Raw genomic sequence first — 18,805 nt, forward strand, 5'->3', positions numbered from 1 at the left:
TTGTCCCTCAGAAAAAAAATTACATAAGTGCTTGAAATCATTATGAGATAGCACCCTATCTCTTTTTTCAACTTACAATAACATCTTTGGAAAATAGAATTCCTAGGATGACCCCTCAACTCAGTGGACAGAAAACCTCTGGATGTCTCCCACCCACATTAAGCTGTTGCCCAACTGGAGACCTCCTTCAGTGACAGACTGCTATCCTCGGTGCATAAAGAAGTGCTACTGCAGATCTTTATTCCCAGCAGCTTTAAGACTTTGTAACCATTGTGCATCCCAACAAATTTAAGTCTTTATAACCCTGCTATCCTGTGCTGTTTTTCTAATTTCAAAGAACAACTGTTTGCACTTCTCTGTAAGCAGACATCTTCATTTTATGCCTCTAAATTAACCTACTGAGCTACATTTTATTATTTTTATACTCTTTTAACACTGTATTTAGAACAGTATTGTTTATGTTATAATTTTGTCATTACTGTACAATTTCTTATTCTTATTTTTAAAATTTCTATCTCTAAGCAAATACATGCCCCCCACCTGCATTAACTTGTTGTTTTCCTCTCTCTCTTTCTTCCTGTAGGAAAATTCTCTTACTAAAGAATATTCCTATTTCTTATACAAAAAGCAATTATAATATCCTACTTCTTGCACACATACACACGAATATTACAAAACATGACTAATACCAATATCATGCCAACAGTAACCAAGAAAATATTTTAATATATTTAATATAAATATATTTCCATCCATCCATCCATTTACTGTGCACCCTTGTCCCTAATGGGGTCGGGAGGGTTGCTGGTGCCTATCTCCAGCTATGTTCCGGGCGAGAGGCGGGGTACACCCTGGACAGGTCGCCAGTCTGTCGCAGGGCATATAAATATATTTAATATATGGAAATATTTCATATGATGAGTTATATCTATGTTTATGAGAAAGTGCTGGCAGCTCTCAGCTCAGCTTCCCTTATCTGCGCGGGGGCGCGCCCGTTGCCACAGCTAAGCGCTTCCTCTTTGCGTGCTGGTGCCCGCCGCCAGAGAAAATAGAAAATGGCGAGTCTGTGCAAAAAGCAGCAATGCACAATCGACAGGCGCGGCTTTCGGCAGGAACTTGACTCTTGGCGACACAAACTTATTCACTGTGTAGGTAAGGAAACTGTCAGTGAGATATTTCACATTTTACGGGTTGAATTTCCACTCGTTGCAGCTTTTTTCGGTGTAAATAACCATCTATTACCGGACCGACTCGGGGCATCTCCGAGCGACTTTTTGTCCTTAACTGTTTCTTTCCTACTGCAGCCAGTTGGGCTAGCTATTGAAGTGTTACTGTTTTCTACAATATCACACCACTGAAGTTGGATTATGTGCTGGTTTTCTTAACATCGAGTCTCAGTTGTGGATATAAAGTATGTACTGGCCTAACGTTAGTTTGTTTAAAGGGCACCGTGCTTGTTTTAAAGGGAGTGTCAGTGGGTGTAGCGTCGGCTAAAGACGTACCCGTGCGCGGCGCGCTCCTGCGCTACGATCATACTGTAATTTGGGTGGGGGGAGGGCGACACAGACCCGTGAGGTGATGTTCTCAGTTAGCGTTTAAATTACCACCCGTGGACGCGCTTAGTGCTTTGAGGAAGTAGAGGAGACCCCACTGTTGGGAGACTTTCCCTTTTTCACAATATACGAACTTCCATAGGCTTGCAAACGACACTGCCGAGACTGTGTTGGTGCATAGTAGTAGTTTTATTTTTATTTTTTTTTTGAATGTGCAAAACTTAATAATAAACAATTTGTTTTAGTTGTAGTGTTTTAGTGTTATATCAGCATATTTTATACTGTGTGGAAGAAAATCTGCAAATTCAGACGCTTCAACATCGTTTTTTGTGCTTCAGTCATTGCAATGCAACACTTATTTTATTTGATCAACATGATATGGTAAAAAATCTTAAATGGCCTGAACGTACAGTACAGACCAAAAGTTTGGACACACCTTTTAATTCAATGAGTTTCCTTTATTTTCATGACTATTGACATTGTAGATTCACACTGAAGGCATCAAAACTATGAATAACACATGTGGAAATATGCACTAAACAAAAAAGTGTAAAACAACTGAAAATACCCCTTATATTCTAGTTTCTTCAAAGTAGCAACCTTTTGCTGTGATTACTGCTTTGCACACACTCTGCATTTTCTTGATGAGCTTCAAGAGGTAGTCACCTGAAATGGTTTTCACTTCATAGGTGTGCCCTGTCAGGTTAATAAGTGGGATATCTTGCCTTATAAATAGTCATGAAAATAAAGAAAACCCATTGAATTAGAAAGGTGTGTCCAAACCTTTGGTCTGTACTGTATATAGCGCTTTATTAAGTCCAGAGGACCCCAAAGTGTTTCACTCTACATTTATCTATTCACTCACACATTCACACACTGATGGTGTTGTGTCATATAGTGTAATACTAAAACAACAGCTATATTTATTGTTTATAAAGGGACACATCATAAAAAAACAAAACCTAAAAAATAGCAAATTTTGAGTTGTGAATTGCACATATTCATCCAATATTACAAACCAAGTGGCCGTTAAAATTTTGTGGTTCAAGTAACTTGGACAGGAATTTTATTGCATTAAATGTGATTAATTACATACATTTTAATACATAAAAAATTTGAGAAAATTATCTTTCCTTTTACATACAAAAATTATGAACTGGAACCTTTGTATTCACATGTTTCTTGTACGCCCATAAAACCGACACACAAGGGACATCCGCAAACAGCAGTAGACAAAATAGAAAAACAGCAGTAGTACAAAAAGGTATTTTTTTGCCCAATAGGAGCTAAATTTTGGTGAAGAAAAAAAAAAAAACCACGTGATCTGATGGGTTGCTGCAAAATACTATCGTTTGCAATTTGTGCAAAAAAGAGGTTGTCTAATCCAAGCTATTCAAGCCTAAAAGGCAATTTCAATGTAAAACATGTTGCAGCATGCACAGACGTCTCCAATGCTAACGTCCACATTTCTAAAGAAGCATTGTTTTCCCTAAAGAAATTAGTTGAATGATCAGAGGTTCCTGAAACTCTTGAAGCTGAATAGGTATAATATCACTTTCCACTAATCTGATGGTTGGATGACCTAATATAGGAGCAAAAAGGTTTTTTGAATTGAAAATGTTTATTTTGGCAATATACAGTTTTTGATTTGACAAGTGAATGGTATGCATACAACAATCTGTTTATATACTGTGTTAAGTTACACATGTAATAAATTACCCAAAACTCTACATCTAAATAGCAGTAATGGAATTCATATTTGGGTTCTGCCATTGTTAATTTATGTAGTATTGTAATTTTAGGTTCTAATTGTTATTCTTTTCTGAGTAGAGACATATATCAAATCATTGATATTGTTGTCAGATAACATTGAAGCAATTAACCAATATTTTTAGTGTAATAAATGTCAATAACTACTTGTGTGGGATGATGGCGGATGGTAAAGTACATTTTGAAACCAATTTCTGTAAATGGTAGATCATTGACTATTTCAAAACATATAACTTAACATGTCAGGCTCATAATCTGAAAATGTCATATTAAATTAGTTTCATCTTCTTTCTTTTGTATGGAGATGGGTTAATGTTATTTATGTGTAATTTCAGTATGTAAAAGCCAAGATATGCACATTAAAATGATGGTGGAATGCTAAATCACAATATTTTGATTTAAAATAATTACCTAAAACTAATTGGAAAAGGCATAGTTAGATTGGAAGTTATAGATGATTTGTAGTCATTTGAGCGTCACACTTTAGAGCTGTTTGATTGACAGAACATTTTAGACTTTATCCTCATTATGGTTTAAGTCAGTAAAATGAATATTCCAACTACGCAGGCAGAATAGAAAGTGGATTTATATTGTTAATAAAAAAGTAAGGAGACAATAGCAACTTCTGAACTACTCTCTGATGATTTTCCAGGACTGTCTAGTCAGTTCTCTCTTTATGATTGACAAATGTCCCTTGTGTTTGGGCTATAATTGTGAAGCTGCAGAGTACATGACAACAGCATCAGCTTGTTGCCAGTAGAATGGCATATTCAGTCCGGAACAACAAGGACATACTTTTGTTTGGCTTTTTGGTGGAGAGGGCTGCACGCCACCACCACTCCACTGTCCCTGAAATGGACATGTTGTTTAATGTGAATAGTAAAACTGCAGGCCGGAGACAAGCACAATTGTCCAGTGGAACAGCAGTAACAATTGTCTGTATGTTTTGCCCCATACATGCATTTATGGACTAAACCCCCAGATCCAAAAGATGTGCGTTCTGTGTGGATTTGGGGAAAATTCAGACTTATACAGCAGCTGCCGGCATTTAAAAAATCTCTAGAATGTGCGTCATTCAGACTGGCGTTTAACATGCAGATGTGTGGGGTAAAAGATTTGCTCAAACACCAAACAAGCAAATATCGAAACTAGACAGACTAACTTGTTTGTAGCACATATTATTCATTTTCCCTCTGGTGGGTATGTGGCTTATGTTTTCCTATTAGCAATGTAGCCTGACGTCTGAAATTATCCAGAGCTTTCATGAATGTAAGAGACACAATCTTGGATTCTTGGGCAGTTCCTGCCACTCTTTTCATATTTTCTAAACGGTAATGATCATCCTATATGTTTTTGAAATTTGTTATGATACTATCATCCTACTAGACTAATAGTTTACATCATATCGCACAATGTGTTTAAAGCACAATTCCATTTGAAGGTGTGAAAATCATTTTGTTGGATAGCCTGATTAATTTATCATGTATTTGTGATGAATAATATCTGCAATCACATTTTAGCCCAGATGGGTGCAAATTATTTTTCATTTGCATTCACCTAAGTAAAAGTACTTGTTTGCTGCTGTGGTGATTTGCAACAGTCAATGTTTTCAAATTTGAGTTGATAATTGGCTTGGGCGCCATATGTTGAATATTTTTAGGACAACTATAACATTTTTTTCTAACTTGCTTGACTTTGTACTCTTTTGTCCCCAGTCATTTTACACCACACCTACTTCTTCTGTATCCTCTCTTTGCACAAAATTATTGTTTTCATGACTCTAATGTGTGAATAATGATCTATTTTGAAATCTAATATGAAATGTGTGCCTCAAAATGCCAGCTTTCTCTGTGTTTTTTTTTACCTCATAAGATTTAGATCTGGCAAACATCCAGGCTCCAGTTTTAATGAGCTTTTGGTTTTGCTTATGTCTGAAGGTGTTTTTACAGTAGCTGAGTGGGGGATGGGATCAGTAAAGTTTGGTGCAGCACTGCACACCCTCAGCATCTAGAGCGCTTTAGAACAGGTGTGACACACACAGCCTACAGTTCCTTGTTGGCTTCATTAGTTAAAACAAAGAGACACTAGCATGCACTTATCTTTGCAATGACAAATGAGTTGCTGATTGATCTTGTGCATTGGTGATTTAATCAGTCAAAATATATATTTTTTCCTCGTTAGCACGACAGCCCACTTCTGGGGAAAAAAGTGAAAAGAGTTTTGATCTTGGGTCACATCAATGTGCCACACAGCTTTAGGTGTAGGATTTAAGGAAGTTATTCTGGTTGTAGATCTTGAGGGATTTCTCTTTGTAAGCAGTGGTGGGAGTGGTGTGATAAGGGTTACAAACAGCACTCTCCAAATCTTTCTGTCTCTGATTGGATTTAGATGTAGGTCAGAAGAAGGCTAAGGCAGATTGAACAGAGGTATAATTCACAATCAGTGTACGAAGGGTTCATGGCTGGGTTTGGGCAGTTTAAATGTCAAAGCTTGACTAAAACGTTTTTTAGGCAAATTGTAAAATACATTTTATGGTTGGTGTCTACATGTTTATGATATATAGCTGCGGGATTTAACTTTAACAACAGGAATGCTAAGAATTCAAAGTTTTCAAGTTCACTTTTACAGATTTTAAACCTTATAAATTGTTGATTTTCAGAATTTCAAAGTTTGATCACAAAGCATAATCTGGTTTTATCCAAAATAATTCGTAACATCTAAATGAGCTGAATCCTTGGCTAAAATTTAATGTAAGAAACTTTGGAAATGATTTTGAATGTATCACAATGTCTGTATTTAGAGGTTTGTTAGCTGTGAGTATTTTTCTATACTAAAATTAATCATTAAAGGCAAGTCCCCTTTAGAAATGCCTAATACAAAACAAGTAGAACAATTAAAAACATAGCTGGACAAAACATTGTACCGCAACTGAAGTTACACATTTGCTAAATCACGGACTGCTTGGATATAATATTTGGGAGGTTGCTTCTTTTTTTCTCAAATCATTATTATTAATACTATTATTTCAAACACCAGTAGTATTTTAGGAGTGATACATAGTTTATCTTATTGTAGCATTTGTTTGACATGATTTATTATTATTAAGTTTTATTATTGTGTACTATATCTGTTGTACCTGAGTTGATAACAGACCATCCTATTTACTTTTTAAATCAATAAGTAAATTTAAACTTTTTTTCCTTTTATGTTTTATAAATGTTTAGTATGTCTTTAGAAAGAAGTTGTCTTGAGCCACAATTCACAACTGGATCTAAGAATGCAACACATAGTTTATAGTGTATTTAATGAACTTGTAAAATGTGGCCATTTTCAGTTTCCTTTTTGCGGTCTTTAATTTTTATCCTGTTGTAATAAATTCAGTAATTTAAGCACCTCCAAATGTTTCACTTATCCAAAAATAAGACTTGGGTTTAAACAGGCTTTTGTTTCATGTTGTAATCCATTGCAAGATATAATGTCCTCCTCTTAAAAAAAAAACAAAAAAAAAAAACATACAACATGACCTCAAAGTCGGGGATTACAGTGTGACCCTTTTTTTTTTAAAATGCCTTAAACTGAATTCCTGAAGAGTAGTTTGATGCCATGGTGCTGCACTGTCAAATAAAAAGTGGATGACCCACTTTTCTTCTCCAGCCTCTGAAATATTTCAGCAATAGGATTGGATAGCTCTCCAGCTGAAGTCCTGTGCACTAACCCAGAAACAAACCCATGTTGCTGCTATAGGCATCTCCACTTCATCCCCTCCCACCCCTCCATCTACCCCTTTTATGTTTGGCTGCTGGAAAGTGGGTGGGAATTTGTAAGGCGGAATGGGGCATTTTACCAGATGACAAGCTTTTCTGAATTCACTTTGAGCTTTGCAAGAGTATAGATGGAAAAGGCTGATATGTTTTCTCTCTATCTGTGAAGGATTTTGTAAGTAGGCATTTTCTATTATCTGTAGAATTGCGATCATTAGTATACCCTGGTTCACGTTTATGATCTAACTGCTCACTAATCATATTTTTAGCTTAGTAAAATACATTTTGATATTAACCTATTTTAAATCCTCAGTTGTTGTGGGTCACATGGCAAACAGTTGTGCTTATATTTGTGACAGTTCATTGGACAGATGTTGCCTTTGACCTCTTTAGTGCTTGATTTAACTCGTAGTAGTTTCAGATTGGTAATGCTGACCCTGTGGCAGTTGGCAGGCATTATGTATTGTTCTGAATTAATGCATAGTTGAATTTTGTGCAGCATAACAAACCATCTATTTAACAGCTGAGACCATAGGATATCTCCTCAGTCTGTACATGAGATATATGCAGTTGCACTTTGATTGGCTTGGCTCACTCCTGATTTTTTTCACTCAAGGTTTTCTTTTAATTTCCCTATCTCAGCTCTATAGATGTATAATTCAATATATATCACCTGGTGATGCTGTTGCTGGCTCTTTCATTTCATGCTATAGCAGCACTCTGAACTCTGTAGGTGCTTTAGTTGCCTGGCAACAGAAGAATAAAGTGTGTATTTACTGGATTCTAGAGCTGCAGCTCATAATGTCTGTTTCCAAAGCATCACTTTAAGCCACTGAAAAAGGAAAGACTTTACTTGACCAAAACATAGAATCGGAATCTAATACATATGGGGTGGAGACACCATCATCAAGAATTCATAGAGCTTTCTGTCCTGCTTTGGGTTTAAGGTAATGTTATATTTATGTACAAATGCGAAATCAAATGTTTATTTTATTTAATTATGTCTACTTGCAGGTTTTGAGAGCATCCTTGAAGGTCTGATTGGTCCAGAGTTGGTAAAAGAACTAAAAGTATTTAAGGGTGAGTATCCCAGATCATTTTCTTTATTGCTAAGCTGTTGCATGCTTATTATGACAATGCTCCTCCATTGTACCATCTGGTACCCATGCACATCGATCCAAGACAGACCCACTGCCAGCAGAAGAGAGGATGGCTTGTGTTTCTGCAATGTTTTTGATAGCATGGGATCCTATTGACATTTTGGACAATATGTATTCTTACTAAGACAATAGGGAAAGCCTTATAATTGCTATGAGTCAAAAAATATTTTTATGCATTACATTTTTAGCTGGACATTCAGAAGGAATGATGGTACACTAGCATGTATTCATGGTGGCCCACTCCTGTATTTTATTTATATATATGTATGTCCATTGCCTTATTATTAAATTAAAGAAAATCTGAATAAAAATGGAAGCTGTACTCTTAAGATTTCAATAAGTGTTTTTATTAAAGTTTAACAATGTTAACCTGTGTTGATGAATAAAGTCGTTGAAAGACATGTGTTGTCTTAAATATTCAAGTGCTCAAAAATTTCAAACTTAAGATTTTATACATTAACCACAAAATCTTTATTTTAAGATTTTAAAATGAAATTAAATTTTAGTTATCTCAATTCTATTTGTCATTAAGAAAGTGAAGCTACAAAACATGCAAGTGTCTTTTTTTCCAACAACTTTCATCTGTTTTGTGTTCACAGACTTTGAGCCTATTACTGTGTCTGACTGGTCATTTGATGAAAATTGTCTGTTTTGCTGTTTGAGGAGAGATAAAGTCAAAGTAAGATTATTTTTCTTCTTTTTTACACATTCAAATGGCTAGTCTGTAGAGATGTGTTTGGTGATTTTTGTAGAATATGTCTGATTCTCTGACACTGCTTTTAGCTCATTGCAGTTTCTCTTTGAGAAATTTAATAAACAGCATTTTAAATACTTTTCTGGACTTTCTGCTCTGGATGTCCATTAATTATTTATTTTAGAACGTGGGGTGACTTTTCATACAGACAAGATCCTTTTAGATCGTCCTTCTGTTCAGTTCACGTTTTTGTTACACGTCATGATAATCTTAAACCTACTGACCTAAAATAAGAGATTTAAGTTAAACTACCAATATTACTTCCCTGTTCCATCTGCAGGGGTTGTTACAAATCACTATGAACTCTATGGAGCAATAAGGAATTGAAAAATGAGTGTGATGTAGTTAACTTAAAGTTTCCTTCTTCTACTAATAACTTCTATACTAAGAAGTGCTGTTGATGCTACCACTTAGTAGTGGTTGGGTATGGCGAATTCATGGATCATAACAAGATTTGATTATCACTGATCACTGATGATCAAACTGAAAGTCATCGCTCTTGTCACCATAATACACTTTTTTTTGTTTTTTTTACTTTTAGTGCCAATTCAATAGATGTGTGGCTAACATTACACTGCAAATATTTAAGTGTTCATCTGAAAAACTTCAAACTGAATTGTTGTATAGTTGTCAAGGAGAATATACTCTATAATTCATCATGTCTTATTAAAATTATTTACGTAGTGTATAAAGGCCCCTGTTTTGTGTATGTTGAATTCTAAACCTACTTGATTAACACATCTCTTTTATTTAACAGGAACACCTATTTGGCTTCAACAAGAATCATCTTGAAGATGCACCTAAACCTCTTCTAGTTAAAGATCAGATCAGAATCATCAGACTAGAGAAGAAGGCTGAGGAGTTTCTCAATGCAATTCTTTGCAGAAAAGGTATTTCTTCAGGTTGGTGACATTGTTACTGTTACTTGAATACTTTCGAGTTGGGATTACACTAAACTTAAACAAGATTAATGTTATTTAAATGTGTTGTTTCTGGCATGTTTACTGATCAAAACTGAGAAGGAATACACACTAAACAGTTTTTACCTCTGTGTTTCAGATGTGCCAAATTTCTCAGACCCACACATTCCAGTAGTGGCTCGAGAGATTCTTCAGAGAATGATCAGCCAGTTTGCAGCCGAATATACCTCAAAAACCAGCTCTCCTCAGGACAGTCGCTCAGACTCCCCGCCTCCCTCTGACCAAAGCCGGTTGGCCCCACTCCTTCCATCAGGGACTACTTCAACCAGCCCTGCTAACACCCTGGTTGGAGCAGCACAAAACCAGAACCCGGTCTTGAGCAAGCTTCTCATGGCTGACCAGGATGCTCCCTTAGACCTCACCATCAAGAAGCCTACGGCAGAGCCCCACGAACAAGGTAGTTTGAAACAGATTGGTAAAATTTTACAAGTATGCTGACGATGGTGAAGTTTGCAAGGATCCCAAAAACTCTATACATGTGTGTGTGTTTTGATAGATGGAGTTCTTGACTTATCTATCAAAAGGAATCGCTGTAGCAGCAACAGCAGCATATCTTCCCGCAGTGTCTGCCTTTCCCCAGCTACAGTCTCGCTGAAGTGGTAAGAATCTTTTCTTCCTCTTTTGTTTCTATTGGCACAGATTGTGTTGATACTTTTTCTTATTGTGAAGCATAACAAAAAAGGGCTAAATTATGTAGTTGGATGTGTTGGCATCAAAGAGCTGAGGTGATTTGACAAAAAATCATCAGAAAAATTGGTCTGTTCACAAAAAGTATTTTTCTCTCATGCAAAGATATCTAGGTCAGATATTTTTTTTTGCATCAGAATGGCATCTGTCAAATTGCATTCATCTGTACAATTACTTACTGTCGCAACCAAGTTCAAAGATATCTGATACGGATATATTTGCATGAGAGAAAAAATACCTTTGTGAACAAAAGGAAATCTCACTCTTCAATTTCCAGTAGAATATAGTTTGCAATTTTACTACTTCTACTAAACTTTCAAAAAGTAATACTGTTCTGTATTAGAAATCACTGGAGCTATCTCTAATTTAATAGTTAGCAACTTGCCTTTCAAGTTGCAACTTTAAAGTTGGAACTTGCTAAGTTGCCAAGTTAGCAATTTGGTTAACTTTATAGGTAGCCAATTTGCTAACAACTTGACTAACTATAGTTTTGTAGCCAAAACTATAGTTAGCCAAGTTTTGGCTATAGTTTTGTTTACAATCACCATTTTGTCTCAAAATTCTGGCTGGCCTGATGTTATTATTGCATACTGTGGGACTTGTAGTAAAATAGACAAACTCACAAAAATGCAGACTCAGAAAATCATGTGAAAATGTAATTTGAGGATTTAACAGGTTCTGCAATAAAATCAACAAAGAGTTATCTTGTAGTGTAACAAATCCTTTAAACTGACCTGGTTCCTTTTAGTGAGTTCATTTAGTATTTGGGGTGGTCAGTTTATATTTAACATCACTTAAATATACTACTGAGTTGAACTGAAATGGATGATGTTGACTATTTTATTTCACTACATGCTTTTATATGAAAGAATGGCATCTGTTGATTTGACGTCATTTTTACTTACAGCCATAACCTGGTTTTGTTTTATTTTTGATATGTTTTTATTTTCAACACTAATTATTATTAGTTGGAATTTGTTTGGTTTTTAATCTTTTGAATCTTTTTACTCACCCAGACTTGAATGTTCCCTTTTAATCAAATAAAATATTTGGTTTATTTAAGCATTAGTTTCTTTGAACTCATACATTACTGTGCCTTGAGAGCTGAATGACCTTTTTAGTTATACAACATGTAGCTTGCATCATTTTCTGAATCATACATTTGTGAATATTGTACCTCAGAAGGACAAAATGGCATCCAAGCAGCTAAAATTTCCAGTTTTACAATGATGTGTTCTCCTCAGGGATCAGCAAGTTAAATATAGAAAGAGTTTTCTTTCATTTTCATTGAATGCACAAAAATTAAGAACTCCTGCCTTTAGGTCTGAACATATGTAATCACTATTACAAGTTTTAGGAATAGTCCTTTAATTTCTCCATTTATTCATTGTATTACCTTATTGATAATTAAAAAAGGGCACTAAAATGGGTTGTTGCAAAAAGATGTTGATTAAATTTAAAAAACTGAATACATTGGTAATATGATGAAGTGCTCAATGATAAGCTTAACCTTCACTTAGTCATTGATTAAGGAATCAAGTCAAACAACTGACAACCACTGTTAACAAGTTGTTAATTTTCTGAGTTTGATCAACACAATAATTCTCTCCTGGCATTCTCCTTTTATTGCTGCACTTGCTCCATGGTAATGTCACATATAAAACCTCAACATAATTTCTCTCTATTACTTATCATGTCATAAATACAGTGCCCTGTGTAAAATCACAGTTCCCTTATTGGAAGAATTATCCGTTTTTTGGTTCCGCATTTTGAACCACATGAATGAATTGCAAGAAAAAAACCTGCAGTTTCAATGCTTTATTTTCCCTTTTTTTTTTTGCTTTGCTTTTATTTCTTCATCATGTTCCTTCAAAATTTGTACAGTTTTCTTCAAAAATAAATAAATAAAAATTGTGAAACCAGAGCCGTTTTTATTCTGAAATGTAAAGATATTGTGGACAGTGACTATAATTATAATGTTACCTAAACAATGTCATATAATAAAGGAGTGGCCAACATCCTCCCCCCCACAAGCCATCCACCTTTAGAAAGATAAAAGGGCACTGTGCAAGCTCTGCTTACATCCAATCTCCTTCCATCCAATCAGGCCGTCGTTGAGAGCGGACGGACAAGTCGGGCTGTTTATGAAGAACCTACAGAATGGGAGGAGGAGGGAGAATATCGGCCATTCCACCTGTTTTAAGCCTACCTCATCACTTGCATACTCGCTACACATCAAAAAGGAGCCCAAACTGGAGAGCGACCCCAAGTCACCACTTAGCCAATCCCATGGGTGCAACCACACTGAGCTTCCAGGAAGAAATGCTGCTTCTTCCTGGAATTGTAAAACCAATTTTGGAGCCCTACTGAAACTTAAAACCAGTGATGATGCTAACGAGCACTTTAAAGATATACCACAACTTTTGGAGGCCGCTGGAGTTTTGTCCAAGTCATTTTCTGTTGAGAAAGAATACATTAAGGAGGCAAACAAAAGCCAAGAGCATTCCCTATCCTGCTCACCATCTTTTGACATCAAGATTCCTCATGTGCGAGTTTTAACTACAGGATCAAAGCCTTCTTGGGATAATATGCCTTCTGAATATTCAGATGTAGTCAGTAAAAATGTTGTTGGAAAGAAGCTTTGCTCTATACTTCCCAGACAGATCCAGAAAAGGAGCAGTGTGGGATCTAACAGCTCAGGGTCAGAGAAGGAATATTGGTCTTTTCCCACTGACCACCCAGCCCTTGCGGGGAATTGTTCTGCGGACTCAGAAACAGATCCAGGAAACAGGCTCCCCAGGAAGAAGCGAGGGCGATATCGGCAATACAACACAGAGCTACTCGAAGAGGCTATTGTGGTGGTGATGGGTGGGAAAATGAGCGTGTCTAAAGCCCAGTCTGTCTATGGGATTCCACACAGTACCCTGGAATACAAGGTTAAAGAGCGTCTAGGAACCTTAAAACATCCCCCCAAAAAGAAACTGAAATTGACCAGTAATGTGGAGGAGGAGGGTCTTTCATTGTCTCCTGATGGGATTGAGAACACCGTCAACATCCTCTCCCAGGATAGAGAGAAGCCACCGCAAGAAACTGGAAATGTTTTTAATAATGTCCAATGAGTGAGTTTTTTCTGAAACCAACTAACAGTTTTTTATTTAACCAATGCATCTGCTGCATTGTGCAGCAGTTGACTTGGTTTTCCACAAAACCTCAATAACTTTATTTGTTATTAATTTATTTATTTTATCTCCAGTCCTGATTATATTTACTTATGATATTCAAATATGTAAGCGTCTCCTTGCGGTACAAGTAGATTTCCAGTAAAATGCAAAAGTATTTATTCACTCGTATGTTATTATATTAAGAAATTACGAAAAGATATGTGGGCACTGTACACTACAATGAGTTGTTACACACAGCAAATAAGAAGACTAGATATCTGGCGCCCCTGTGTGTTTCCTTTAAGAACACACAGGAAACAAACCCTGTGTGTTTCCTTGAAGTGCTTTTCAAATCTTCAAAGTAAATTTGCAGTAATTCTATGGAACTATAAAGATTACTTTAACTTACAAATGATTTATGGAAACATTTCCTTTTAAATTACATTTGTGTGTCGTAATATAACATAATTATTAATTTATCCATTAAAAAAACAAAATATTTATTTATGATTATCGTATTCTAGCAAGACTATTTTGCATTTTAATCCCCCTTTCTATCCTAGTCTAATATATATTTCCATGCATGATTTTCACGCATGTGTAATTTATACTCTTTCTTTTATATGGCTTCACTGCATTGAAGTGTAGTTCATATTGAGAGGCTAACTAACCCTTAGCCAAAGAAAATTTCTTACTCATAGTGTATTAATGTCCGTTTATCACAATATGACAGGTACAGTGTGATTTGTTTAGTTTTTGCCTCAAGCAAGCTTCTCTCCCAGACAGGTTTGTTGGTCCTTACCTCAAAATAACTTTACAAACCAGTGGCACAGTAGTCTAAGTCTTCAGTTCTCAGTATGATTAATTTTTGCATCAATAAGATACTATTTGATCAAAATGGTGCTTTCTTTAATCAATAGTTTTCTTCAGGTAACTATCAAGGGTATCAGAGTAAAATAATCCCAGTGAAAGCTAGTTGTCAGACTTTAATTCATGACTAAATTCATTGAAGTTTGCATTTTATGTTGGAAAAAATATGAAAAGGTTTAAGGGGTATCAATACTTTACAAGCACTGCAGGTGTAAATGGATATCTACATGCTTAGGTATCCATTTACACCCTGCAGTGATAACTCTCTTTCCTTGAGGTAACTCTTTCCTTTATTCAGTAATGTCTTGTGGCACCTACTTCTTCACATTCTTATTATACATTATTTGTTGCTAGACTTAATAAGCTTAAATTAAAATAGTTCCAAAACTAGTCTATATCTAAGGAAAAAAAAACCTTTGTCTACCAGGCAGGCTTATCGATGGACACTTTGAGGTACTCCAGTGATGTCAACAAAATTGACATAACATAACACTAATAAGGGATAAGTATAAGGAGTAAATATTTATTGAGGGCATATTTGCCAATTTGATAAAACTTTTTGCCTGTTTTTTTTCTTGAGTTGGCCACATCCAGCAGTTCACATCAAGGATACACCATCACTTTTATCTCAGGACGTTCTGGAGTAATGGGGTCGTGACCCATTATTCTTTTATCAGGTTAACACAACTCCAGCAAATCTTGCTATTGAAGCTTTTGCAATACTCGCTGCCTTTCAGATAGATACTGGTGGTGGTACGTGGTTATTAATAGTCGATGTTTTCACTAAAACATTATTTTCACTACACTCTTATGATGTATAAAAATATTTAGATTTAGAGAAATCAGGCAATTATTTAAGAGTAAAACATGTTCAGGGATATAAACCTTTGGTATGTCAGCACAGTAACAATAGAGAGCGAATAAACCTACCAATTTATCATAGGTTGCTTCATGTCGTCTTTTTGACCAGTCTTTGGTCAAATGCAGGTGTTCATCTTCAAATGATTTTCAGTTATCAAATGTTTTAATAATTTTTTATCAGGTATTGTTTATTGTTGGGGGAGGAAAAATACAAAAACTTCTTAAGCTATTGCTTTACGTAACACAAAACAGTGCAGTTGATTTTTGATGTGTTAAGTTTTTAGTTTTTTTTATAGACAATCATCCAGTGCAGCTTTGAAGACACTGATAGTTTCTTTTGTAATCTTAGTCATTTATTAATTTGATTCACTGTTTTGTGTTTTTCACACTCTGTTGTAACAGTGTTAATAATCAACTACCTCACAGGAACATAATAAGATTTTACTGTTATTATATTTGTAGCATTTTCCAATGCATACAACACACCGAATACTGTAAGACACTTTCACAGAATAAAAACAGCAGTGCAATTTAATACGTAAAATACATAAAAATGTAATAGTATCTACATATTCTAGAGCTAGTAAATGCACTGTGATCTACAAATTGTCTATTACACTGACGTTGGTTTCTTCTACTGAGGGTGTAAACTGTGTTTTTGTCTTGTGATTCAAAACTTCACTTCTGCCTCAATTTTTCCTCCGGCTGATAATATATTTTGTCCATGCACTTCTTTTCTGATATTAATACATTGTTTTCAGCATGCTATAGGCCATGTAACAAAGAATGTAAACATCTATATCATGAAAAAATATTACTACACAGAAAAGTTGGTAAACAGAAGTGTATATCTTGTAAATGTTGCTTAACTTCACTTAGCAAATACATGACAACCAAAGTCTCTTACTGATAACGTGGCTCTCAAAATCACTGTACAGCATTTGTGTCTTTGCTTTGGCATTTGAAGAGTATAAAGAAACACACCAATATTTTTGCATGATTGGGCTAAACTGTGTGTTTTAGAAGTTTTGTTGTATCTGCTGTAAATTGTCCTGAAGATGTTTTCATATTAACAAATGCTCGACCTTTGTGTGATTTGATGTAAAAGTAGGAATTACTGTAACTTTGCATTGGACGTAAACCAGTTCAAAGTCTCAAAAAAATTTTACTTCAGAGTATGGTCATATTAAAGTAGTAAAAATATTGTTGAGAACTTTAGGTAGTTTAGTAACTAAATTCATTAAGTGGAATAGATGATATGGTTTAATTACACACAAACTGTTGTTTTCAAGCCTCTATTTATTTTAATTATGATTTGACACAGCCAATGAAAACAGTTAATATTATAATATTAAATCAGACTATTCAAAACATTTCAAAACAAAAATGTGGGTTGATAAAAACCATATTAATGCCTGCTTAAAGGTTGTTTTCAAGATGTACTTCAAACTTTACTTTGACTAACAGTCCTCACAGAAACGTATATTCTAATTTATTGAACATGACTGCATACAAAAATTGTCTAGATTTGTAATTTGTAATGTATAGATTCTGTATACTCCAGTACTCCAGTATCAGCCATGTGGATGAATTTGCCTGTTTGTAAGTTTGGATAGGTTGTTTTAGTGGAAGAATAATGCCTGTACTTGGTGTCCATTCCTCATGGCAATGCTGAACGACACCCTCAGGGACAACACTTTTCTTATTTGTTATTCAGGTACTCCACTTTACACCTTAAACTTTGCAAGCAGAGATGTGAAGTTAATAAATGCAACCTTTAAAAATATAATGGGTTCTAGTTGCAGGAAGGCCTGTGTTTTAATCTAAAATTTATTCTTAAAACACCAACAGGTACATTAGCATTTTTGCCAAGATGTGTACATTTACTATTTGAGTGTTGGTTTTCAGTTTTAAATTATTGTGGGTGAATGTTGGTCTTTATGTTTTGATCTGTGCTTGAAAAAGTTTAAACTAATGAAAAACAGCTAAATGCAAAATCTTTGTTTTACTTTTTAATTAATCCAATGTTTTTTCGCCATGCATAACTATACACTGTACTAACACTTCAAAAGAGGTTACATTCTTGCTTGAAAACTAACTTTAATAATATTTATTTGGTCCATTTTTGTATATAAGAGCCAACACAATTTAACTGTGTTCCAAACAGAACTATATTTATTCAAATGTTTGTTTTTGTCCTTAAGGTATAATATTAAAAATGATATAATCCAAGTGTTTTTTGTTCCCCCAAAAAAGTGACTACCAGAGATGTGGTAGTCACATCTTCCACATCTCTAGCATATGTAGCATATGTGGTCAGATTTTCTTCTGACCACATATGCTACTACATTTTTATGACATGTTGTCTCAGTAATTCAGATGTGATGATTTTTTTAAATTTTTTAAATAAGCTCGATATGAAATCTGATGTACTGAACTGCCCCATATGTACTTGTTACCAATGAAAAATGTGTGTTTGACCTATATCAAACTGGACTACCATCACTGTCTTGTGCATGTATTATTTTATGCATATATACTGTATGTATGTTTAATGTAAGCACTAAAAAAATGTGATTGGTCAAGTTCACTGGATGAATGATTCAGTTTTAGATTTGCTTATTCTTCTAATAAATATGCAACATACAAAATCGGATATTAGTATTCTTCTTTTTCACTTGGTTGCAAGCACTTAAGTTTGTATCCACATCCATAATTACTGGTGTATCAAACATTAGTAATGCTAATTTGTTTTGTTCTTTTTGTCTCCATAGTGAGTCTCCAGACTACCGTTCTTCAAAAGCAAAAGGCCTGCAGTCCACCTCCACATTGGAACAATTCATGGCAAAACTGTGTCCACACCACCAGAGACGGATAGTAGATGCAATAGGTTTTCTTCAAACGGAAGTCAAGGCTCATGCATCCTCCAATGTACAAAAAACATCTGACTCTACCTCTGGTGTTCGAGGGAAAGCATCTCTGAATTCAAACTCTAGCAGTACAATCCCAGAGAAATCACATCCTGAGCTAAAACTTCCCAATAAATCCACTCCTAAAGCTGAAGTCCTGGAATTCCCCAATTCTGTTCCAAACAGCGATTCACAAAAGAATATTCTGGAGGATGCGGTGTCCTTGAAAACATCTATAACCCCAGGCCCGCCTTTGGATGTTTTTAGTCTTGGTTATGGGAGTAACCAACCACAGGTCAGTTCCACCCCCAGTTCAGTGGATGGAGAGAACAATCGTCA

The 18,805-nt window shown here is 35.3% G+C and overlaps 1 protein-coding gene across 1 annotated transcript; it reads left to right on the top strand.

Moving 5' to 3' along the window:
* Positions 1-1,043: 1,043 nt before the first annotated feature.
* Positions 1,044-18,213, top strand: LOC114137961 (ligand-dependent corepressor-like). Its single transcript, XM_028006834.1, has 7 exons — positions 1,044-1,152; positions 8,099-8,164; positions 8,844-8,923; positions 9,756-9,900; positions 10,058-10,375; positions 10,475-10,577; positions 12,773-18,213. Exons 1-7 carry the CDS (start codon positions 1,056-1,058, stop codon positions 13,782-13,784), a joined length of 1,821 nt encoding a protein of 606 aa, XP_027862635.1. The 5' UTR covers positions 1,044-1,055; the 3' UTR covers positions 13,785-18,213.
* Positions 18,214-18,805: the final 592 nt, after the last annotated feature.

Source organism: Xiphophorus couchianus, chromosome 22 (assembly GCF_001444195.1).
Source record: "Xiphophorus couchianus chromosome 22, X_couchianus-1.0, whole genome shotgun sequence".
NCBI classification, from domain to species: domain Eukaryota; kingdom Metazoa; phylum Chordata; class Actinopteri; order Cyprinodontiformes; family Poeciliidae; genus Xiphophorus; species Xiphophorus couchianus.